This window comes from Schistocerca cancellata, chromosome 4 (assembly GCF_023864275.1).
Source record: "Schistocerca cancellata isolate TAMUIC-IGC-003103 chromosome 4, iqSchCanc2.1, whole genome shotgun sequence".
NCBI lineage: Eukaryota > Metazoa > Arthropoda > Insecta > Orthoptera > Acrididae > Schistocerca > Schistocerca cancellata.
This window is the reverse complement of record NC_064629.1, coordinates 628,025,806-628,051,578: the sequence shown is the minus strand read 5'-3', so window position 1 is coordinate 628,051,578 and position 25,773 is coordinate 628,025,806. Positions and strand designations below refer to the sequence as shown.

Below are 25,773 nucleotides of genomic sequence, written 5' to 3'. Positions count from 1 at the left end.
ATGGGTGAGTGTGGTAACTTAATTTGTACCTCAGGTTGACCTTACTTTCAGGCGGAACAGCTATCTATCTAATGTATCTTTAACTGCCATGTACAGAAATCAGCCCTTATGCTACTCCTGATTCCGTTTCTTTAATCCTGCTCTCATTGTTCCTCCCTTGCCATACTGCAGGCCACCCCCACCCAATCAAAACAATGTCTAATGTAGAACATACATACCAATGCAGAAACATCACTAACTTTCAAGACACTGCTTTTTTCAGGTTAAATACTCTCTCTCTCTCTCTCTCTCTCTCTCTCTCTCTCTCTCTCTCTCTCTCTCTCTCTCTCTCTTTCAACCATAAAACACCCTAATGCAATTATCCAGAGCTACACTGACTGACTGTTTACAAGTCTTTGCTCATGTAACAAGAGTGCTAGGAGGGGATAGATAAGAGGAAACATAGGGGAGTCATTGCCATTGAAACTATCTATCTTACACATCATGATGCCTCCAATTACCTCTACACTCTATTCGTGCTTAGTACATCTTATCCCCTCTGTTTCCTTTTATCTATCCCCTCCTAGCACTCTTGTTACTTGAGCAAAGACTTGTAAACAGTCAGTCAGTGTAGCTCTGGATAATTGCATTAGGGTGTTTTATGGTTGAAAGAGAGAGAGAGAGAGAGAGAGAGAGAGAGAGAGAGAGAGAGAGAGAGAGAGTATTTAACCTGAAAAAAAGCAGTATCTTGAAAGTTAGTGATGTTTCTGCATTGGTATGTATGCTCAACATTATTAGCCATCTTCAAATGAAGGAGGATTATAGTTTAACATCCTGTCAGCAATGAGGTCAATAGAGATGCAGCTGAGGGCTCAGTTTAAGAAAGGATGGGGAAGGAAATTAACTATGACTGCTCAGAGGAACCATCCTGGCATTTGTCTTAAATAATTTAGGGAAATCACAGAGAACCTAAATCTGAATGGTGAGACAGGGATTGGAGCTGTCATGCTCCTAAATGTAAGTCCAGTGTTATAGCCAGCTCACCTTCATGTGAGTGGCTGCCTTTCCTAGTTTTTTCTGTTGTTTCCATCTTAGAATTTCTGCTGAATAACTTCTTCTGTGGTTCTGTCATCAGTACTGGGAGACGTTCATCCTGGAGCTATGTAATGGCTAGCTAGCCTAACTGTCTCTTTGTAAATGTAATTTGTAGAATCGGTATTTGTTGGAGTCAAAAATACTCTGAATGTTATGACTATGTGGATTAATAAATAGAATGAGTATTTACCATGCAGGAATTGTAACCAAAGCAAACAAAGCACTATGAATTATACTAACATTAACAGAAAACTTAGGGATGACCATCATTACTGTATATTACACAAAATTATACAGGTTGTTTCAAAAAGAATGACCAAATGTTGGATGGTAATAATTATGAAACATGGGACATGCTATCAGGGAACTGTATGCTGTTGGAATGGATGTGGCCTAGAGTTACAGAAAATTGCCATTAGATGTCAGTCAATGCATCTTGTCAGCTTCCAGTCAGTCAGAAGTAGGATAACATCCACTAAACAGAAGGTATATTGAGTGCTGCAGTTTGCAAAGAGTGAGTCAGTGATTTCAATCCAGTGTGTTTTTCATCAGCATTCTGGCACTGATCCACCTGCTCCCAAAAACATTTGTCATTGATATCACCAATCTGAAATAGAAAGGGTGCTTATGCAAAGGTAAGAGTCTAGGTTGATCTCACACTTCTGCTGGCAATGTGGAAAGAATTTGGTAAATGTTTGAGCAGAGTCCACAAAAGTCTACTTGCAGTGCAAGCAGAGAACTGGCAGTGCTTCGAATGACTGGTGAGTGTTACAATGTCATTTCATCAATAAACCATAGAAACTACAATTAGTGCAAGCTCTTCAGGTTGACATACTACCTCAACAATGGACAGGGCACATGGGAACCTGAGACACTGACCTGCATTCTTGGCCTCTGAGATTGTGGGACATGACACCATGCAATATTTTCTTGTGGGGATGTGTGAAAGAAAGTGTGTTCATCTCTGCTTTACTTTGTGACATAGAGGAAGTGAAGAACAGAATAACAGCCACCATAACTTCTATAACAGCAGATACATTGTTTAAAGTGTATGATGAATTTAGCTATCATCTAGATGTTGTTTGTGCTGCTGCTGGTGGAAACACAGAGCATTTGTAATACCATAGCTGAAACATGAAGTTTTTGTGAGTATTTTGGAATTGATCCCATTTACATAGTATATTTTTATCAATAAATATGAAATTTTGAAATCAGGTCATTCTTTTTGAAACACCCTGTACTTATCATATGTGTGTGATTTACATTACTTATGTAAGATCAAACTTTGGATGTCTTTTATTTGTTTTAACAGATCTAAAGGCATTCAAAATTTGGACAAAATTGATAATCAATATAAAGGAAAGCCACAATAGACTTAAAAACAATTTAAAAAAAATGGGATAATAATCAACTGCTGCAGATATATATCCACTTGATATCATGTTAAGCTTTCACTAATTACAGTTAGCACTGTGGAAGTAAAGAATATACATCCTTCTGGTTTAATGCTGAGAACCCACACTGAATGGAAAGGCTCTCGAGGACTTCTACAGGTTTTGATATATGTAATAGGTTCATAATATAATGTGGAAAATGTAAAGCATATAAAAATATAATGGGTGTGCTTAAATATCAGTGGTAAACTGAGTGCTGCAGTGAATGTAAGTTTATGCAACCTGAGGTGACAATGTCGGTAAGTACTTGTTTGAGAAAAGATGTATCTATTAACTCATGGTTCACAGAGGAGGATTACTGGATTAAAGTCAAGAAAAAAGACAAAAGATGTACTGCAGTGTGTTTGGGTTAACAGAAGGAACCTGACGGAGGATCACAGACATTTGACATACTACAAAAACTAATTTTCTTCTTCTCTAACAACCAATATTATAAGTACCTGGTGAGGATAAAAATAGTCACAGGTGCATGACAAGGAGTATTTATTACAAATTACAAATGTGCCCTCCCCACCTTGTGACCACCCCCTCCTCCACATACACATGGAATGAGACTAAGTAAAGGTTAAAATCATAGCATCTCACATAGTGACATTTGACTGTATACAAGTGAAAGCAAAGAAAACCTCCAATGGTGTGAGATAGTTATTAAAGAGAGTGTGATTGTTTGAAGCAAACAATAGCTGAAACATGATAAAAATGGTGAATTAAGTAAAACTGTTAATAGATGACTCCAAGAGGATGTAAGAATACACTATGAAAATTTACTAAAAGAAAAAACTGAAAAGATCAAAGAGATGAAGGAAACAAAACAGACATCTTTTCTTGTCAGTTAAGATTGTGGATTGCACAGTAACTAACAAAAAAAAGTCTGTAAATATTTGTATGGTTGCTGATATGCATCAGAAAACAGTTTCTTCATAACGACAACAAGGACATTCCAGAAGTATTGCCAGAAAATGTGGTTAGAGCCATTTGATATATACAGAAAGGAAAGGTGCCTAAACACATAGTTTTTTTTGGGGGGGGGGGGGGGGGCCAAAACTGCTATGGTCATTAGCGCCCGGTCTGTGACTTAGGAAACGGCAAAAAACGAAAATGGAAACCAGCAGCAATGGGAACGAAACTCAAAAAATTGGAGAAACTAAAAGCAGAAGGAAAGCTTAAAAATCCACTACAGAAAGGGGTTGGTTGTCCCCAAAAAGAGCTTCAAATGACTGACGTCATCTCACTGGCACTAATAAACTCGAGAACGCGATCGGCCGAGCGCGTGTCATCTGCTAAAATGGACGATATATCAGGCGACAGATGTAGACGGGCGCGTACCGAAGTAAAATAGGGGCACTCAATTAAAAGGTGTCTTACCGTCCACAGCTGAGAGCAGTGGGGACAGAGTGGGGGAGGATCGCCGCTTAAAAGATGTCGATGGCTGAAAAGACAGTACCCTATCCGGAGTCTAGTTAAAATTACCTCCTCCCGACGACGCGTTCGGGAGGAAGAGGTCCAAGCACAGGGAAGAGCTTTCATGTCCCGCAATTTATTATTGGGAAGTGTCGACCAATGTGCGTGCCATAAAAGAACAAAACGACGACATAAAACACTCCGTAGATCGGCGAAGGGAATCGATTGAATAGCTGGCCGAAGAAGAGAGACTGCAGCCTTGGCCACTATATCGGCCGCCCCATTTCCACAGATACCAACGAGTCCTGGGAGCCAGAGGAACGCCATCGAGACGCCCCCCAGATGGAGCAAGCGCAGGCAGTCCTGAATCCGGTGGACCAGAGGTTGGACAGGGTAGAGAGCTTGGAGACTGAGAAGAGAGCTGAGAGAATCTGAACAGATAACATACTGTATCCGCTGATGGCGGCGGATGTATTGGGCAGCCTGGAGAACAGCATAAAGCTCCGCAGTATAAACCGAACACTGGTCGGGAAGCCGAAATCGATTTGGGGTGTCACCAACAATATAGGCACTCCCTACACCTAACGATGTTTTCGAGCCATCAGTGTAAATAAATGTGGCTTCCTTCATTTGTGCACATAGAGCAGCAAATGCCCGACGATAAACAAGTGAAGGGGTATCATCCTTGGGAAATTGACAAAGGTCACAGAGCAGGCAGGTCCGGGGACGGAGCCAAGGCGGTGCTGTACCCCAAGTTGTCAAGAAGGTTTTAGGAAAGCGGAAGGAAAGAGAATGGAGCAGTTGACGGAAGCGGACTCCCGGTGGTAGTAGGGAGGAAGGGCGGCCTGCATACCCTACATCCAAGGAGGCGTCGAAAAAAAGGTCATGGGCCGGATTAGCAGGCATGGAAGACAGTTGGCTAGCATAACGACTCAGAAGGACTGCTTGCCGATTGGACAGCAGAGATTCAGCAGTCTCTGTATGAAGGCTTTCCACAGGGCTGGTGTAAAAAGCTCCAGACACTAAACGTAATCCACGGTGGTGGATAGAGTCGAGACGCCGAAGAATAGACGGCCGAGCAGAGGAGTAAACTATGCTTCCATAGTCCAATTTCGAGTGCACTAAGGCGCGATAGAGGCGGAGAAGGACCACTCGGTCCGCTCCCCACGAGGTACCATTCAGGACACGGAGGGTGTTGAGGGATCGCAGACAGCGAGCCGAAAGATAGGAAACGTGGGAGGACCAGCACAGTTTTCTGTCAAACATAAGACCCAAGAATTTAGCGACGTCGGAAAACGGAAGGTTGACAGGTCCTAGATGTAAGGAGGGTGGAAGCAACTCCGTACGACGCCAAAAATTAACACAAACGGTCTTACTGGGAGAAAAGCGGAAGCCGTTTCGATGCTCCAAGAATGGAGGCGATCGAGACAGCCTTGAAGACGTCGTTCAAGAAGGCTGGTCCGTTGAGAGCTGTAGTAGATCGCAAAATCGTCCACAAAGAGGGAGCCTGAGACATAGGGAAGGAGACAGTCCATAATTGGATTTATGGCAATGGCAAACAGTACAACACTTAGCACGGAGCCCTGAGGTACCCCGTTTTCTTGGGAGAAAGTACGGGAGAGAGTAGTGTTCACCCGCACTCTAAATGTGCACTCTGCCATAAATTCGCGCAGAAATAGTGGCAGCCGACCTCGAAAGCCCCAAGAGAACAGTGTGCGGAGGATGCCTGTCCTCCAACAGGTATCGTATGCTCTCTCCAGATCAAAAAATATTGCTACTGTTTGGCGTTTCCGGAGAAAATTGTTCATGATATAAGTGGAGAGAGTAACAAGATGGTCAACTGCAGAACGATGCTTTCGGAAACCGCATTGGGCAGGTGTTAAAAGACTGCGGGACTCCAGCCACCAAGCTAAACGGCAATTCACCATACGCTCCAAAACCTTACATACACTACTCGTGAGAGAAATGGCGCGATAGCTAGAGGAGAGATGTTTGTCCTTTCCAGGTTTTGGAACAGGAACGACGATAGCTTCCCGCCATCGTCTGGGAAAAGTACTGTCGGTCCAAATTCGATTATAAAGGCGAAGGAGGTAACGCAGACTATGGTTTGATAAATGCAGCAACATTTGGACGTGGATACCATCCGGTCCTGGGGCGGAGGAGCGAGAAGAAGAGAGTACATTTTGGAGTTCCCGCATGGAGAAAACAGTATTATAGCTTTCGCGATTTTGAGAGGAGAAAGCAAGAGGTTGCACTTCCGCTGCACGTTTCTTCGGGAGAAAAGCTGGCGGGTAATTTGAAGAGCTCGAAATCTCAGCAAAGTGTTGACCCAATGAGTTAGAAATTGCGACGGGGTCCACTAACGTATCATGCGCGACAGTGAGCCCAGAGACCGGGGAGAAACTAGGCGCGCCAGATAACCGTCGAATCCGACTCCAAACTTCCGAGGAGGGAGTGAAGGTGTTAAATGAGCTAGTAAAGAATTTCCAGGTTGCCTTCTTGCTATCGCGGATGATGCGACGGCATCGCGCACGGGACTGCTTATAGCGGATACAGTTGGCCAAAGTTGGATGGTGGCGGAAAACGCGAAGAGCAGGTCGCCGCTCACGTATTGCGTCACGGCATGCCTCGTTCCACCAAGGAACTGGGGGGCGCCGGGGCAATTTGGAGGTGCGTGGTATTGAACGTTCCGCAGCTGTAAGAATAACGTCTGTAATATGAGTGACCTCATCGTCGACGCTAGGAAAGTGACGGTCATCGAATGTCGCTAGAGACGAAAAAGTGTCCAATCGGCTTGGGAAAACTTCCAGCGTCTCGGGCGCATATATGGCAGTTGTGGCTGCAATCGAAGGACACATGGAAAGTGGTCACTCGAGTGTGTATCAGCAAGGGCGAACCATTCTAAGCGCTGAGCTAGCGGAACGGTACCGACCAAAAGGTCCAAATGAGAGAAATTTGTCGTGGAGGCAGACAAAAATGTAGGGTCCCCAGTGTTGAGGCAAACAAGATCCGCTTGATGGAAGACGTCTAGCAATAGTGAGCCACGCGGACATGGATGTGGAGATCCTCAAAGCGGGTGGTGGGCATTGAAGTCCCCAACCAGCAAGTAGGGGGGTGGAAGCTGACCAAGAAGATGAAGGAGATCAGCTCGTGCCATTGATGTGGACGATGGAATGTATGCAGTACAAAGAGAGAAGGTGTATCCAGAAATGGAAAGACGGACAGCGACTGCTTGGAAGGAAGTGTTTAAGGGGATTGGGTGATAATGGAGAGTATTATGGAGAAGAATCACAAGTCCTCCATGTGCTGGAGTGCCTTCAGCAGAGGGGAGATCAAATCGGACTGACTGAAAATGGGGGAAGACAAAGCGGTCATGGGGACGCAACTTTGTTTCCTGAAGACAGAAGATGACCGGCGAGTAGGATCGTAGGAGGATCGTCAATTCATCCCGATTGGCTCGAATGCCGCGGATATTCCAATGGATAATGGACATAGGGTGGACAGAAAATGGAAGAATGTGACCAAGGTTGCCGTCAACTTAACGACTGCTCAGAGCTTGCGACCGACAGCGTGGAACGGCATTCAGCCGAAGGCAAAAGATCCTGATCCATAGGTTGTTCAGGAACAGCTCCTGCCACCAGCGATCGGCCCGGTGATCGGCCGCCAGCAGTGCGCCTCGGCGACACAGAAGACGGCCGAGGGCGGTTACAGCCAGGTGGTGCTGTAGATGAGACACGCTGTGGCGGAGAAGGAGAGGATCTGGGTTTCTTATTAGCTTTCTTGGAAACATGATGTTTAGATGAAGGAGGAACCGATGGTTGTGAAGTTGGGATACGTAAAATACACTCCTGGAAATGGAAAAAAGAACACATTGACACCGGTGTGTCAGACCCACCATACTTGCTCCGGACACTGCGAGAGGGCTGTACAAGCAATGATCACACGCACGGCACAGCGGACACACCAGGAACCGCGGTGTTGGCCGTCGAATGGCGCTAGCTGCGCAGCATTTGTGCACCGCCGCCGTCAGTGTCAGCCAGTTTGCCGTGGCATACGGAGCTCCATCGCAGTTTTTAACACTGGTAGCATGCCGCGACAGCGTGGACGTGAACCGTATGTGCAGTTGACGGACTTTGAGCGAGGGCGTATAGTGGGCATGCAGGAGGCCGGGTGGACGTACCGCCGAATTGCTCAACACGTGGGGCGTGAGGTCTCCACAGTACATCGATGTTGTCGCCAGTGGTCGGCGGAAGGTGCACGTGCCCGTCGACCTGGGACCGGACCGCAGCGACGCACGGATGCACGCCAAGACCGTAGGATCCTACACAGTGCCGTAGGGGACCGCACCGCCACTTCCCAGCAAATTAGGGACACTGTTGCTCCTGGGGTATCGGCGAGGACCATTCGCAACCGTCTCCATGAAGCTGGGCTACGGTCCCGCACACCGTTAGGCCGTCTTCCGCTCACGCCCCAACATCGTGCAGCCCGCCTCCAGTGGTGTCGCGACAGGCATGAATGGAGGGACGAATGGAGACGTGTCGTCTTCAGCGATGAGAGTCGCTTCTGCCTTGGTGCCAATGATGGTCGTATGCGTGTTTGGCGCCGTGCAGGTGAGCGCCACAATCAGGACTGCATACGACCGAGGCACACAGGGCCAACACCCGGCATCATGGTGTGGGGAGCGATCTCCGACACTGGCCGTACACCACTGGTGATCGTCGAGGGGATACTGAATAGTGCACGGTACATCCAAACCGTCATCGAACCCATCGTTCTACCATTCCTAGACCGGCAAGGGAACTTGCTGTTCCAACAGGACAATGCACGTCCGCATGTATCCCGTGCCACCCAACGTGCTCTAGAAGGTGTAAGTCAACTACCCTGGCCAGCAAGATCTCCGGATCTGTCCCCCATTGAGCATGTTTGGGACTGGATGAAGCGTCGTCTCACGCGGTCTGCACGTCCAGCACGAACGCTGGTCCAACTGAGGCGCCAGGTGGAAATGGCATGGCAAGCCGTTCCACAGGACTACATCCAGCATCTCTACGATCGTCTCCATGGGAGAATAGCAGCCTGCATTGCTGCGAAAGGTGGATATACACTGTACTAGTGCCGACATTGTGCATGCTCTGTTGCCTGTGTCTATGTGCCTGTGGTTCTGTCAGTGTGATCATGTGATGTATCTGACCCCAGGAATGTGTCAATAAAGTTTCCCCTTCCTGGGACAATGAATTCACGGTGTTCTTATTTCAATTTCCAGGAGTGTATCTTCACGAGTATGCTCTTTTTTGGAAGTCCGGGTGTCTGACTTTTGGGATCGAGATTTAGCAGAACCCGATGAAGGGTGAGCCATAGATTGAGCAGGCGAAAGTGGGGAGGTTGAACAGGCGATCTTTGCGCTGGCCGATCTGACGACCGTGGCACTAAAGGTGAGATCACAAGTCTGTGTGGCCGCCTCCTTTGTTGGCCGAGGAGAGGCAAGGACAGTGCTGTATTTTCCTGTCTGAGGCACAGTGGGCTTTCGACTTGCGAATAATTTTCGAGCAGCAAAGGTCGACACCTTTTCCTTCACTCTGATTTCCTGAATGAGCTTTTCGTCTTTAAAAATGGGGCAATCTCGAGAGGAAGCAGCGTGGTCACCCATACAGTTGATGCAACGAGGGGATGGAGGTGGACAAGCACCCTCATGGGCATCATTGCCACACGTAACACATTTGGCCGGGTTGGAACAGGACTCACTGGTGTGATTGAACCGCTGGCACCGATAGCAACGCGGAGGGTTTGGGACATAGGGGCAAACGGAAATTATTTCATAGCCCACTTTTATTTTCGATGGGAGTTGAACTCTGCCAAATGTCAAGAAGACAGTACGGGTTGGAACAATGTCAACCCTTTTCATAACTCTATGAACAGCCGTTACGCCCTGGTCAGAAAGGTAGTGCTGAATTTCCTCGTCGGACAATCCGTCGAGGGAGTGTGTATAAACGACTCCATGTGAGGATTTTAAAATGCGGTGTGCTTCAACCCGGACAGGGAAGGTGTGGAGCAGTGAAGTACGCAGCAATTTTTGTGGCTGGAGGGCACTGACTGTTTCTAACAACAAGGTGCCATTCCGTAATCTGGAACAAGACTTTACAGGACCTGCAATTGCGTCGACACCTTTCTGAATAATGAAAGGGTTGACCGTGGAGAAGTTGTGACCTTCGTCAGACCGAGAAACAACAAGGAACTGTGGCAACGATGGAAGAACTGTCTGTGGCTGAGACTCAGTGAACTTACGCTTGTGAGCAGACATAGTGGAAGATGAGGAAACCATTGCGGAAGAATCTACCATGATTACCGGCGTCTCCGATGGCGCGCTCCTCCCTTGTGGGGGCCCTCTCTGAGGGCACTCCCGCCTTAGGTGAATGTTCACACCTCAGGTCACACCTCCCGACAAACGGACGGAGGGACCAATCGGCACTTTCGGAAGGTATCAGCTCGGGTAATCACCCCTCCCTGGGCCTGCCCGTTACCAGGGGGTACGTATGTGTCCTACCTGTCTACCCGGGGCAGGGAATTACGCGTTACCCCGTCACCGGCTATGCACGAAAATGCGTGGGTCGGCCTTCAGACATGCACAGGGAGGAAGAAAGAGAAAGAGAAAAACAAAGAAAGGGAAAGGAAAGAAGAGAGGTCTCAAACGCCGCAGTGCAGAAAAGGGTAAAGAGAAGAGGTAAGGAAAAGAGAAGGACAAAGGAAGGATAAAGACATACAAGCAGAGAAGGAAAGAATGCGTTACATTTACGAGTGTCCATCTCCAGACGTAGGCACAAACCATACTCCCAGAGGGGGAGAAGGGGAAGGAAAGAGCCAGCGGTGAGGGGAGGGGGGGGGCGAAGATGGGGGATAGGGAAGGATGCGGAAAAGGAAGGTATGCAGCCTGGAAAGGAAGGAGGACCACATTAGCTCGGGGTCCCGTGCTCGTTACGCACGTATCCACAAAAGAGTTGTGGACCCCCTGGGGGGAAACATATAGGTGATCGATCATAACTGATAAAAGCTGGAGAAAAACTGCTACAAAAGGAGCTTGCAGGATTGTTTATCTAATTCTGCAATACTGGGACATTGATACAATTATTCTCCTGTACAAGAGAGGAGACAGACAAGACATAAAAAATTCTAGGATAATCCAGTATGTATCTGTAATTTACAAAATATTCATTAATATCATCACCATCTGAATAGAAAAAAATTTTAGATTTTAATGAGTCAGAGGAACATATTTGCCTTAGAAGTGGATGGACATATCAAAATGGATAATTTCCAAAGTTATAGGAACAATCAGTGATATGAATTATCAGTTTATGTGAAATTCATCCATTTTGAATAAGCTTCTTACTCACTTTTAAACACTGTACTGACAGCCCTTGAGAAACAATATATTTATGGAACCAATTTAATACTTGTAAAGGACACCACTCACCAGATAGTAGACGGGTTGAGTAGCCAACAGACACACACAATAGACAAAGAAAACTTGCAAACTTTCAGAATAAGTCCTTTCTTGACATAAAGAAAACACACACAAACACACACACACACACACACACACACACACACACATGGTGATAATATACTGAAAAATATAATATGTTATTGCTACAGTTTCCATTAGACTTCAGCAGTATAGTGCGAAGTTCAAAACTAAAATAAGTGTCAGACAAGGACATTCCATATCACCAAAACTACACTCCTGGAAATTGAAATAAGAACACCGTGAATTCATTGTCCCAGGAAGGGGAAACTTTATTGACACATTCCTGGGGTCAGATACATCACATGATCACACTGACAGAACCACAGGCACATAAACACAGGCAACAGAGCATGCACAATGTCGGCACTAGTACAGTGTGTATCCACCTTTCGCAGCAATGCAGGCTGCTGTTCTCCCATGGAGACGATCGTAGAGATGCTGGATGTAGTCCTGTGGAATGGCTTGCCATGCCATTTCCACCTGGCGCCTCAGTTGGACCAGCGTTCGTGCTGGACATGCAGACCGCGTGAGACGACGCTTCATCCAGTCCCAAACATGCTCAATGGGGGACAGATCCGGAGATCTTGCTGGCCAGGGTAGTTGACTTACACCTTCTAGAGCACGTTGGGTGGCACGGGATACATGCGGACGTGCATTGTCCTGTTGGAACAGCAAGTTCCCTTGCCGGTCTAGGAATGGTAGAACGATGGGTTCGATGACGGTTTGGATGTACCGTGCACTATTCAGTGTCCCCTCGACGATCGCCAGTGGTGTACGGCCAGTGTAGGAGATCGCTCCCCACACCATGATGCCGGGTGTTAGCCCTGTGTGCCTCGGTCGTATGCAGTCCTGATTGTGGCGCTCACCTGCACGGCGCCAAACACGCATACGACCATCATTGGCACCAAGGCAGAAGCGACTCTCATCGCTGAAGACGACACGTCTCCATTCGTCCCTCCATTCATGCCTGTCGCGACACCACTGGAGGCGGGTTGCACGATGTTGGGGCGTGAGCGGAAGACGGCCTAACGGTGTGCGGGACCGTAGCCCAGCTTCATGGAGACGGTTGCGAATGGTCCTCGCCGATACCCCAGGAGCAACAGTGTCCCTAATTTGCTGGGAAGTGGCGGTGCGGTCCCCTACGGCACTGCGTAGGATCCTACGGTGTTGGCGTGCATCCGTGTGTCGCTGATGTCCGGTCCCAGGTCGACGGGCACGTGCACCTTCCGCCGACCACTGGCGACAACATCGATGTACTGTGGAGACCTCACGCCCCACGTGTTGAGCAATTCGGCGGTACGTCCACCCGGCCTCCCGCATGCCCACTATACGCCCTCGCTCAAAGTCCGTCAACTGCACATACGGTTCACGTCCACGCTGTCGCGGCATGCTACCAGTGTTAAAGACTGCGATGGAGCTCCGTATGCCACGGCAAACTGGCTGACACTGACGGCGGCGGTGCACAAATGCTGCGCAGCTAGCGCCATTCGACAGCCAACACCGCGGTTCCTGGTGTGTCCGCTGTGCCGTGCGTGTGATCATTGCTTGTACAGCCCTCTCGCAGTGTCCGGAGCAAGTATGGTGGGTCTGACACACCGGTGTCAATGTGTTCTTTTTTCCATTTCCAGGAGTGTATATCTGACAATCTCAGAGCAAATTTTCTGATCCTTAAACTGGAGAACAATGAATGAGCAGATGTTCATGGAACTTATCTGCACCAAATACATTTTGATGATGATGTACTATTTGCCTCTAGTGTCGCTAAACTTTGCTAATGAATGGAAGAATTCAATAAAGCACATTTGAAAATATGTCTGAAAATCAGTAACATAAAGACTAAAATATTGTGAGAAGAAAAAAGAAGTAGTGCTATTTAACAGCAAATTCACAGAAGCAGTTCATAAATGTTTTTATTTAAATACAGCTGGAGACATTGAGTGAATGGGCAGAAAAGGAAAATAAACACAAGAATAAATAAGACCACTAATACTTTTGGTAAACTCAATAAAGTTTTCAAAAAAAAGCTTCAGATGTCTCTGACCCAGAAAGTTAATGATGTACCGGTATGGCAGCTATTGTACAAAAACTGTAATAAACTAAAGGTTTCTTAGAAATAAATAGTAAGATGCATCTTGGGAACAACTAGGGGAGTAAGGTAAGCAAGCAAATTGACCAGAGAACACACTTGGGTGGAAGACAACTGTAACTATAGTGGAAATGAAATGGAGGCATATGAGACCTGTGGCCAGACAAAAATGATGATAGAAGGATCAACAAAATTCTTTGCTGGGTCCCAAGAGATAAAAAAAGACAGAGATGATATCATAGGTGACATTAGAAACATGCAAAAGCATCATTGATGTGTATCACTGAATAGTGTAATGCATGGGTAAGTCTGGAGGTGACCTTTATCTGTCAGTAGTTATGACATGGATAATAGTGATAGTGATGATGATGATGATGATGATGATGATGATGACACTGATACTAATGACACTAATGCCAAGAATGAACAATGTATAAGAGACACTATTAGTTATGGAGTACTAGAACTGGTGCATACAGAAAACCTGTCACTAAATTAAGTCAGACTACTGCAGTTGGACTTAAATAATTATAACTATTTGGAGCAGAAGTAGATCTCATATTATGCCTTGCCTAGTCCATGTAACCAAATCCAAACTGGATTATGTTAGCTGTATGAAATCTTGAAGAATTATTATAAGACTCGAACACATAACCTCTACAGATGAAATAATTAAAATCTTAGCAATCAGCTGCTGAAGCATTTACAACAAACTCCAAGAGTTTGAAGCACTCCTAAAAAGCAACACAGCTTGTATAATACTAGGTACAGAAATCTGAATAAGATCCAAAATTGAAATCAGTAATGTTTTGGGGTAAATCTAAGTATATATCCAAAGAATACACAAATGAGTAATTGAGGTGACTCTCCAGAAACCAAACTTATCTTCTCTATGGTCAGCTTCTACCAGTTTCTCCATTATTATATAATAATTCAGATCAGTGTTTTGCAACCATGACTTATTAAATTGATGTTTGTTGATATTCACACAGGTAAGTGCCTGACACATTTGCAAATGGAATTATTTCATTCTTCTTGAAACTAAGGGGCATTGCACCTGTATACTGTACATTGCTTACCAGATGGAATAGTTTTGTGATGGCAGCTTCTCCAAAAGATCTCAATAATACTGAGGAATGTCGTCTACACTGGGAGCTTTATTGCAGTAAAGATCTTTCAGTGCTCTGTCAAATTATTCTTGCAGTATAATATTTGCAGCCCATCTTCGCTTATTCCTTTTCCATTTCTGTAATATTTTTATAAGTTCATTTCCCTTTCCAGCTCTTCCATACATTCCTTCCATCTTTCAGCTTTCCTGTCTTTCCTTACTTGCCATTCAAACTCTTGATACCCATACAGATGCTTCTCTTTTCTCCAAAGCTCTGCTGTCTTCGTTATTTCACATCTTCTATGGTAGTCACTATTCCTTCCCACTGTTTCCTACTTTTTCAGTCAATATTTGTCTATTGCTCCCTCTGAATCTATCGACAACCTCTGATTCTTTCAATTTATCCAGTCCCCATCTCCTTACATTCCTACCTTTTGCTGCAGTTTCTTCAGTTATAATCTGCAGTTCATAACCAATAAATTATGGTCAGAGTACATATGTGCCCCTAGAAATGTTGTACAGTTAAAAATCTCATTTCTATATGTTTGTCTTACCATTATATAATCTGTCTAAGAACTTTTGGTGTCCAGGTCTCTCCTAAACATACAAACTTCTTTCACGATGGCTTCTCCTTTCATTTCTTGCTCCCAGTCTATGTTCTCTTGTTACTTTTTCTTCTCTTCCATTTCTTATTATCAAATTCCTGTCCTCCGTCACAATTATAATTTTATCCCCTTAATTATCTCAGTAATTCCTAATCTAATTTACGAATTGCTTCAATATATTCATTTCCTCCACTCCATGTTCTTCCACTATATTTCCTTGTTTTAATTTTCCTACTGCTGAATCCCAGTCCTTCAGCACAATAAAAATTTCACCTCCCTTAAGGATCTGAATAATTTCTTTTATCTCATCATACAGTGTTTCAATCTCCACATGATCTGCAGAGCTACTAGGCATATAAATTTGTACTGTTGTGGTTGATGTTGGCATCATTTCTATCTTGGCTATGAAAGATGTTCACTATGCTGTCCTCACATTATTATTTTCTTGTTCATGATTAAACCTGCTCCTGCATTACCTCTATTTGATTTGGTATTTATAATACTGTACTCACCTGACCAGAAGTCCTCTTTTTCCTGTCACTGCATTTCATTCATTCCCACTAAAGATAACTTCAACCTGCCCATTTACCATTTAAATTCTGTAACCTATCAACCTGATTAAGGGGTTTGACATTCCATGCTTTGACTAAAATGCCAGTTTCGTTTGGCAACATACTCCTGATTAATCCCCATCCACAGATATGAAAGGAGGAGTATTTTATCTCCATAATATTTTACTCAAGACGATACCATCACCATAGCAAGGACATGTTGGCTAATGTTAGAAGGCCTGATCTGTCAGTCATCCTGACTGTTGCTCCTGAAACTATTAGAAATAGTGCAGCTGCTCTTTAGGAACCACAGACTTGCCTGGTATCTCCACAGATGTCCCTCCATTGTGGCTTTACCCATAGGAAAGGCGGTTTTGAGTTGTAGGGACACGCAAGCAACCCCATCTTGGCATGCTCCATGTTTCATGGTTCAGTTGTTAAATGTTGACCAAACTGAATGTTTGGCACATTTTTGAGTAATTCAACCAGTTTTTATGTAGTGATCTCTTAGTATGGGAGAGACCTTACTCCACTGCCCCATGCCAGAACAAAACAGAAATCAAAACAATGGCTGCAAGCCAGTGGCCATGTGCCAAAATGGGCAAAGCCAGTTTTGTCTGCCAGAAAATGTATGCCCAAAGGATTTGTTTGTGAGATACAAAAAGAATTCTTTTCATTGACAAGTTTGCATACAATATGCAAGTCTTCTAGATCAGCTAGGCACCAAAACACGAGAAGGGTCCTAGGCTACCAAAATCTTTACCTTTTATCAAGACAGAATACCTGTCTACAAATATGCTTTAGCATGAGAAAAGTGGAGGATGTGGATATGAATTGTGGTTGTGGCCTCTGCGGATGGGAATTCTGAATACATTCCAGAATCGTACACTAGGAATGGAATCCACTCACTAGAGAAACTTTTGATAAAATGCAGTGGACTAAAGGAGGACTGCACCGAAAAATGTCTGTATTTTTTTTACCAGAAAGACAAATTCTTTCTGTACCAGAACAAGAATTCCTGACACTGCCCTCATGGTGCAATGAAGCGTCACATAAGCAACTACTGTAATTTTACTACAAACTGCATAAAACAGTGGCAGAGATCAGTAGTTCAAACGGTTTCATAATTGAGAAAGGATAATGTCCCACATTTGGTTTCACTTTGAACAAGCATAAGAGCAAGTGCGACAGGTGCTAGCAGAAAATCCTTAACCTTCTATGAAGGTGATATCAGAGGAACTGAGGATTAGCAACGACAATGTTAAAGCCGCCATTCACGAACAGTTAGATGACGATCTGTCTTTGATTTATGCCATGCATACTGAATGATGAGAAAAAGAGAACATGGATGGGAATTGCTGAACATTTCACTGACATGTGTCATCAAGATCTATGTTTTTCTGCAAACTATTAGCACAGGGGTTGGGACCTGGTGTTAACCAGTTGCATAAGGAACAGAGCTAGTGGCTATCACAGTCAGTGGACAGCCGTTTGCATCAAACTTTGAAGGCAACAGTTCATCGATTGACATTGCAAAGGAGCCTTTGCCAGCAGTATCCAGCAGGTTCTTTACTGGCGCAAAAAGTAGATTTTTTGAAAAATGTTCACTCTGAAGTCATATTAAGGTAACTTGCTTTCAGCCACAGTTTCCCGTATTTTTTATTTTTTTTATTTTACAATACCATTTTCAAAGCATTTCAGATGGACCTGGAAGATAAAGTTAGCCTAAAGCAAATACCAAGTTTAAATACCTTATAAGCTGACTAAGAAGGCTTTAATACTTTTTTATTAGAAAAATAGAATATTTTCGTTCTCTGATTGTTGTATCCCTTCGTATAAGTTAGCAACTCTAGGCTGAATTAAGCAGTATAATTGCTATCAGCATGGTGATCCCTTTTACTCCACTGATTTGCCAAAGACAATTTTATTACTTTTGCACAGTGTCGCTTCAGAACGCAGTAGGACAAACAGCTATCCCAAAGCAGTCAATATACATCTAGAGCAATAAATTTGAGAGAACTGAGTAAATTCAAAGAAACTGCTTCTTCATGAAAGGGAAAACCTTCTGGGGAACGACTTGACTGCGAGGAAACAGTGATAGTGGGACATACTGTTTTTGAAAAACTTGGATTCTTTGTTGTGCTATCTATCAGACAGAGGAAAGCAAATTATTGTTTGTGGAGATTTCAATGTAGATTTTCTGAAAAAGTCCAATAGAAAGCTTGACCTTAAAGTAATACTTGGTTCTTTCAATTTGGCATCAGTTATTGATTTTCCTACTCGGGTGGTACAGGAAAGCAGCACACTGATAGATAATCTATACTTAGACCAAGATAAATTTAATTAAATAAAAACTTTTCCTGTTAAGAATGGTCTATCTGTTCAGTTAGCTCCATACAGTAATGCAAAATTGTCTTCCAAAATAGTGCATTCAATTAACGATTTAACAATTCAAAATTTTAGGGAAAGCTTGCAACAGTTAGACTGGGATGAGGTGTACCGAGAACATGATGCTAATTTAAAATTTAACCTATTTCATGATACCTTTGTGAGTATATTTGAAAACAGTTTCCCTAGGAAAACAGTGACATTTAATGGTACGAAACCATGTAAAAAGTCGTGGCTTACTAAAGGGATAAAAATATCTTGTAAACAGAAAAGGGAAATGTATCTTATAGCTAGGAGAAGTAATGCTCTCTTAACTGTGCAACATTATAAAAACTGCTGCACTGTATTAAGAAAAGTTATTAAAAATTCCAGAAATACGTGCATTATGTCTGAGATTAGCAGATCTGATAATAAAATTAAAACAATTTGAAATATTGTTAAAAGGGAAACAGGGCAACCGAGAGCATAGGACGACTATATTTCTATCAAACACAATGAAAAGTTTGTTAACAAGAAGTCAGAAGTAGAAAACTATTGTAATAAGCATTTATTAAGTGTTGTAGAGAAAACAGGATCCAGATATTCATTAGAAAATGCAAGACAGTATATGGAAGTGGCAGTACTAATGCAGTTTGATAAAACTGAAATTCAACCCACCTCTCCTACTGAAATTAGGAAAAAAATAAATTCACTCAAAAATAAAAGCTCACATGGAATTGATGACATTTCCAACAATACTAAAAGCTTGTTCCCAACAAATATGTAGTATTCTCAGCCACGTACGTAGTAGCTCAGTGAAACAGGGCATTTTTTCCAGATAGACTGAAATATGCTATTGTTAAACCATTGCATAAAAAAGGGGATAGATCTGATGCTAACGACTACCACCCAATTTCACTTCTGACAGCTTCATCCAAAATTCTTGAAAAAGTAATGTATTCGAGAGCAGCATCACATATTTGTAAAAATGAAGTACTAACAAAATGTCAATTTGGTTTTCAGAAAGGCTTTCCAACAGAAAATGCTATATATGCTTTCACTGATCAAATATAAAATGCATTGAATAACCAAACATCAAACATTTGGATATTTTGCATCCCACAAAGGCTTTTGATTGGGTGAATCATGAAATTCGTCTAAATAAGCTTAAGTATTGTGGTATGAGTGGGACAGTGCACAAATTGTTTAATTCATACTTAACTGTAAGAATGCAGAAGGTTGAAATTGACGATACAGACAGTCTGCAAAAACCAGCAGAGTCCTCTAACTGGGGAGGTATCAAGAATGGTGTCCCATAGGGTTCAGTCTTGGGTCCCTTATGGTTCTTAATATATTTATGACTTGCCACTGTGTATTCATGAAGATGCAAAGCTAGTTCTTTTTGTTGATGATACAAGTATAGTAATCACACCCAACAAGCAAGAATGAGCTGAGGAAATTGCAAATAATGTCTTTCAGGAAATTATTGAGTGGTTCTCTGTAAATGGACTCTCACTAAATTTTGAGATAGCACAGTTTATACAACTCTGTACAGTAAATTGTATAACACCAATGATAAATATAGACCATGAACAGACATTTAAAAGCAAATTAAAAGAATTTCTGGATGACAACTCCTACTACTCAATAAATGAATTCTTAGATATGAAGTAGTAACTGAAAAAAAAGTATTTTGTGTAAAGAAAACTTACGTTAACGTGACACGTTCCACATCATTACGATATGTCGTATTCATGACCTATGAAACAAGGATTAATGAATGTGTGTACATACCAAACATAAGAATGTTGACAGTATCAGGAAGTGTTGTGTGAAGCTGTGAATGTTCCGTTAACGGTTGCAGCTATAGTGGAAACTAAGTGAAAACAACTAAATCGTCTGTCTCTGAGTACGTACATATAGTATACAGCAAAGAAATGAAGGTAGTCATGTTTAGAACTGCTGGCTAATTGTGGATGGCGAATCATTTTCCACATTAATCACACGGCCAAGAGACACAGTGTTTATTTATGGGAAACTGAAAACAGACAACCATAAGGGACTAGACAAAGTACGAGGGTTTGCTGAAAAGTAATGCCTCCGAATTTTTTATTCTGTTCTCAGTATCTGTTGAGGTATTGTGTGTCATATGTATTAAACGGTCAACTTTCCCTCTCTTAGCTGACGCAAGCTGCAATCCTCTGCCGCTAGAGGACTTCGAAATATATCATGTAACATTGCGGAGCGTAACTAAGTCGGTGCATGAGAAACAGAGTGCTGTAACCGAGTTTCTAATTGTGGGAAACGTTCGTTCACACGTGCAGCACCCTCTCCCTCAGCATGACAGTGGTAAGCCACACGCGAACGCTGCATTTGCAACAGTCGACGCCTTGGGTTCACTGTCACTGATGATCCTCCTTATTGTTACGACTTGGACCGATCCGATCTGCATCGTTTCCAAAACTTAAAGAACAATTTCGAGGACTTCACTTTGATAGTGATGAAGCGGTACAAATAGAGGTGAGGTTGTGGCTACGTCATCAAAGTCAAACAGTCTACAGTGACGGTATCAAAAAACACGTTCTCGCAGGGGAGAAATGTGTTCGTTGCAGGGTGACTATGTTGAGAAATATATACGTAGGCAGGAAGAATAGAGATGTAGAATTTTAATTAAGTTTGTTTTGTTCAAAAAAGATTTAACAGTTTCACAAAAAAATTCGAAGGCATTTTTCCAGCGTGTCCTCGTATTTATGTGCAGTTGACTTTTTATGCTATATCCTGTAAAAAGGGTTTTGGTGCTTATTCCAGATAAAAAGTATCGTATTATTATTTTGTGTCACGTAATGTTATCAAAGGTTGCTTAATATAGCGGAGCCGATATGGATCAGAGAGGAGTTATATCAATTAAGAATATCGTATTAAAAGAACCACCGAGAGCTATTATTTACATTAGTTTGAATGGCATCGTTCCTACTTTGGCGTCAAAACATGAAAAAGCTATCCTTCGTCACTGAAACTGCCAGCAATAGTAAAATCCAGTAATACGGTCATATAAACGCACTTCACCGTCTATTAAGGTTCCTGTGTGTGTGTGTGTGTGTGTGTGTGTGTGTGTGAAGTGCACTCTGCGTACTTCTATTGACGCCGCAGCAAGAATGACAACTTGCAAGGTGATGTAAATGATTCTATGTTACCTGAAGATAGGTTTATGGAAAGTAGTAGTGAAGAGAGGTTTATTTAATTATCAGCTCTTGTTGATTCTCAAATGTGGTTTTCCGCAAATGTTAACGAGCTGTAAAATACATTTGACGGTAAAAGCTTGTCAGTATTAAATTTCATGTTTCTCATATTTGATTTAACTTTTACCTGTGACATGGAGACGGTGTTTTCGGGTCTTTCTTCCACCTTCCCAGCCAAATGTTTCTGGAACAGAACTCTGGATACCAGCACAAATACCACACAATTCACCGCCAGCATTATGCACGACGGCCCCAGATATGTGATGTAGTAAACATATGGTTCATTTTTGTTCAGCATACAGTACTCAGAAGTTGAATTGTAGTAACTAATGTCATACGTGGCTGTTGATGCCACGATAATCAGCGGCACACCTGTAATTTAAAATAACAATGAATTGCGAGGTAAAAAAAGTTTGGAAACATTTACAAAAGACAGTGAAAGAATTATTTAATGGTATTAGATACCATTTGTTATCAGTTTTACTGACTTATTTTGCAGCGATGAAAGGACAGCGACCTGCCATAAGAATGAGAATTTGAAACATTGCATCAGGGGCATGTATAGTGTAGAGACTCTGCTGGAGAACACAGGAAGAAGTCGCTCGAAATACGAGAAGATAGAGAAGTAGCAGACTCGTTCATCTGGAGACTGTAACACTAATCGTATTTATAATCCAAAAAGGTCCGCCCCTGCTAGCTGAGTGATGCCGGCACGGTAGCTCAGCGTGTTCGGTCAGAGGGTTAGCTACCCACTGTAACAAAAAGACTGAGTGAATGGGTCAACGAAGAGCCTAAATGGGTGTCATCGGACTCCGCCTCGAACAAATTCAACGAACAATATCGAACAAAATGACATAAAAAAGTGGTCAGCGCTACAGAATGCCAAACCTAAGGACCCGGGTTCGATTCCCGGCTGGGTCGGAGATTTTCTCCGCTCAGGGACTGGGTGTTGTGTTGTCCTAATCATCATCATTTCATCCTCATCGACGTGCAAGTCGCCTAAGTGGCGTCAAATTGAAAGACTTGCAACAGGCGAACGGTCAATCCGACGGGAGGCCCTAGTCACACGACATTTTATTTACATTAACCAAAAACATGTAGCGTTTCGCAACTGGTAGTCAAAACCTGCAAGAGTGTTTGAAAACTAATAGATCAACATATTGAATTTGTGTCAATCTTACGGACAAACTTTCATCATTCATACACAGTAATCAACAGTCATACTTGGTAAATCCTGAGCTATCTTCAGTTACTGACTTTTCCTTTTAAAATCTGCTGCCACTTCCTAGTACGAGAGGAGTTGAACAGGCATTGTAACACGTTTATTTTCTGAAAGCGGGTTGGTTTTATTCAGATGTCTAATACACCATATTATTCTCCACTCTTTTGGTTACAAAACCCTATTTTGCAAAATAATCTCAGTCCAGTGCGACAGCCTTACGCCACCTTACTCAGAGGGCCTGTATGTCCGCATGGTACCACTCTACTGATCGACATTGGAGCAAAAGTTCTGCTGCACCAGTAACCTCCTCATCATTCACGTACTGCTTGCGTGGAGTGCATCCTTTATTGGGCCACATAGATGGAAATGAGAAGGTGCGAGAGCCAGGCTGTAGGATGGATGAGGGTGAACAGTCCAGTGAAGTTTTGTGAGCTCGTCTCGGTTGCGCAGACTTGTGTGAGCCCTTGCGTTGTCATGGAGAAGGAGAAGCTCGTTTGAATTTTTGTACCGATGAACACACCAGAGTCATTTCTTCAATTTCCTGAGGGTAGCGCTATACACTTCGGAGTTGATCGTTGCACCATGAGGGAGGATATGAAACAGAATAACCACTTCGGAGTCCCAGAAGCCATTCGCCATGATTTTACCGGGTGAGAGTGCGGCTTTGAACGTTTTCTTCAGAGGAGAGGTGGTGTGGCGCCACTTCATGGATTGCTGTTTATGTTTTCGGCCTGAAGTAGTGAACCCATGTTTCATCGCCTGTGACGATGTTTGGCAAAATATCGTCACCATCAGCCTAGTAACGCGCAAGCAACTCCGCACAGATGGTCCTTCGCTGCTCTGTATGATCTTCTGTTAGGCGGCGAAGAATCCAACGGGCACACATCTTCGAGTACCCCAACTGGTGGACGAGTCAGCACTACCAACAGAGACATCCAGCTGCGCAATGAGGTGTTTGATTGTGATCCGTCGATTAACTCGAATGAGAGTCTCCAAAGCTGCAGGAGTCAGAGCTATGTGGGGCTGGCGGGCACGCGGGACATCGGACAAGTTTGTGCGACCTTGTTGCGACGAAGACAGCCGCCTCCTCCATCCACTCGCCGTTCTTCTGTTCACTGGCAGATCTCCGTAGACATTCTGCTTGCGTCTTTGAATATCTGAGATGCTGTTTCGCAAAAGAAATTCCATGACAGCTATCTGTATGGAATGCACCTCCGTTAGACACACTATTTTGAAGGCTACGTATAACGCCAGCACGTATAGGAACTTCATGAAACTATAGGGGATGAAACGGGAGTATTACACGATGTCCCACAACGAATTCTGCATTTTTTCGACAGAAATTTGACAGGAAAATAGTGTTGCGTTATTTATTCAATACCCCTCGTATGATTGATTCATCTTCGTTATATCTTGAGCGTACTGGAGGAATGTCGCGATGAGCTTTTGCATGTAGCGGCCGTGGATCTCGTCGATCACTAACAGACTTTCAGTCGATGTATGTCTTTCCTTAATCGAAGAAATTTATTTCTGCCATCTGTTTTCTGCGAAGTCTGTAATTACTGATATGCGCGTTTTCGTGTTATAAGATATTGCCTACTTTGCATCTGATGTACAAGGGCATGTAAACTGCCCTAAATCAATTTTCTGGTTAGCTGTCGGTGTAAAAGACCAAATGTCGTTACTGTCGCCCAAGTACTCGATAAGTGTCTAGCTCATTTCCCTGTCTGAGAATCCACCATTCAATGTATATGTGATAATTCTGGTTTGCTACCTACAATGTGAAAAAAATTCGAACAAAAACTGTGTGTTCCCCACAAAATATAATTTTTTTAACCGCGAGACTGAGAAATTTACAAGTGTTACTCAGCAAGTGCACAAGTAGAGTCTTTCTTCAGGCAATAGTGATGATACTGAGCAGAATGAGAAATTTACAAGCAGTTGAGATACTCGTAACAGCCGCCGTACATAATGGTAAACAAGTTGCCGCTAGTCGCAGACATAGATTTCCGTAAAGCTTTTCATACAGTGCACCATTGCAGACTGTTCCCAGGTATGCGCGTGGCTCGAACACTACTTATAGAACCTAGAATGGAGTCTTGGACAGTGACTGTTCGTCAGAGACAAGGCTTCACCAAGAGTGTGACAGGACCGCTCTTGTATTCTATCTACGTAAATGATTTGATGGATTTCGATTTGGCCTGATGAATGGCGGCTTTCTCTAAATGTGGAAAAATGTAAGCTATCGCAGATGAGTGGAGAAAACAACACTGTAATGTTGGAAATCATTATTAGTGGTGTACCACTTGGCACAGTCACTTCGATTAAATATCTAGGCGTAACGTTGCAAAGCGATATGAAATGGAACGAGGACGTAGGTTCGGTAGTAGGAAATGCGAATAATCGACTTGGGTTTGTTGGGAGAATTTTAGAAACTGCAGATCATCTATAAAGAAAGCCGCTCATAGAACAGCAGTACGACCCATTCTTGAGAACTGTTCGAGTATTTGGGTTCCCCACCAGATCGGATTAAAGGAATCTTCTGAATAAATGTGCTACCTGACTTGTTACCGGTAGGCTGGACCAACACGCGAGTATTACAGAGATGCTTCGTGAACTGGAGGAAAGACAACGTTCTTTTCGTGGAACACTGTTGAAAAAATTTAGAGAACCGGCATTTGAAGCTAACTGCAGAACGATTCTACTGATGCCAATGTACTTTTCGCGTAATGGCTACGAAGTTAACATAAGAGATATTAGGACCTGTACGGAGGCTAAAAGAAAGCCGTTTTTCCATCGCTTCAATTGCGACTTGAAGGTGAAAGGGAATTACTCGTAGTCGTACATGGTACCCTTCGCTATGCATCGCACGCCGGCTTATGGAATACGAGGGGCGTTCTTTAGGTAATGCAACACTTTTTTTCTGAAAGCAGGTTGGTTTTATTAAGGATTTCAATACACCGTATTATTCCCCACTCTTTTGGCTACAAAATCCTGTTTTTCAACAAAATCTCCGTTCGATGCGACGGCCTTATGCCGACTTACTCAAAGGGCCTGTATGCCCGCGTGGTACCACTCAACTGGTCTACGTTTTATCCAACGCCTTGCTGCATCAGAAACCTTCTCATTATCCACTTACTGCTTCCC

At 43.4% G+C, this 25,773-nt stretch overlaps 1 protein-coding gene across 1 annotated transcript in view; it reads right to left on the bottom strand.

Annotated features, from left to right (window-relative positions):
* Nucleotides 1-25,773, bottom strand: part of LOC126184353 (uncharacterized) — a 496,186-nt gene that overhangs the window by 6,748 nt on the left and 463,665 nt on the right. The window contains exon 17 of the mRNA XM_049926732.1: nt 21,532-21,776. Within this exon, the coding sequence (XP_049782689.1) occupies nt 21,532-21,776 (245 nt within the window). The remainder of the gene's footprint in view (nt 1-21,531; nt 21,777-25,773) is intronic.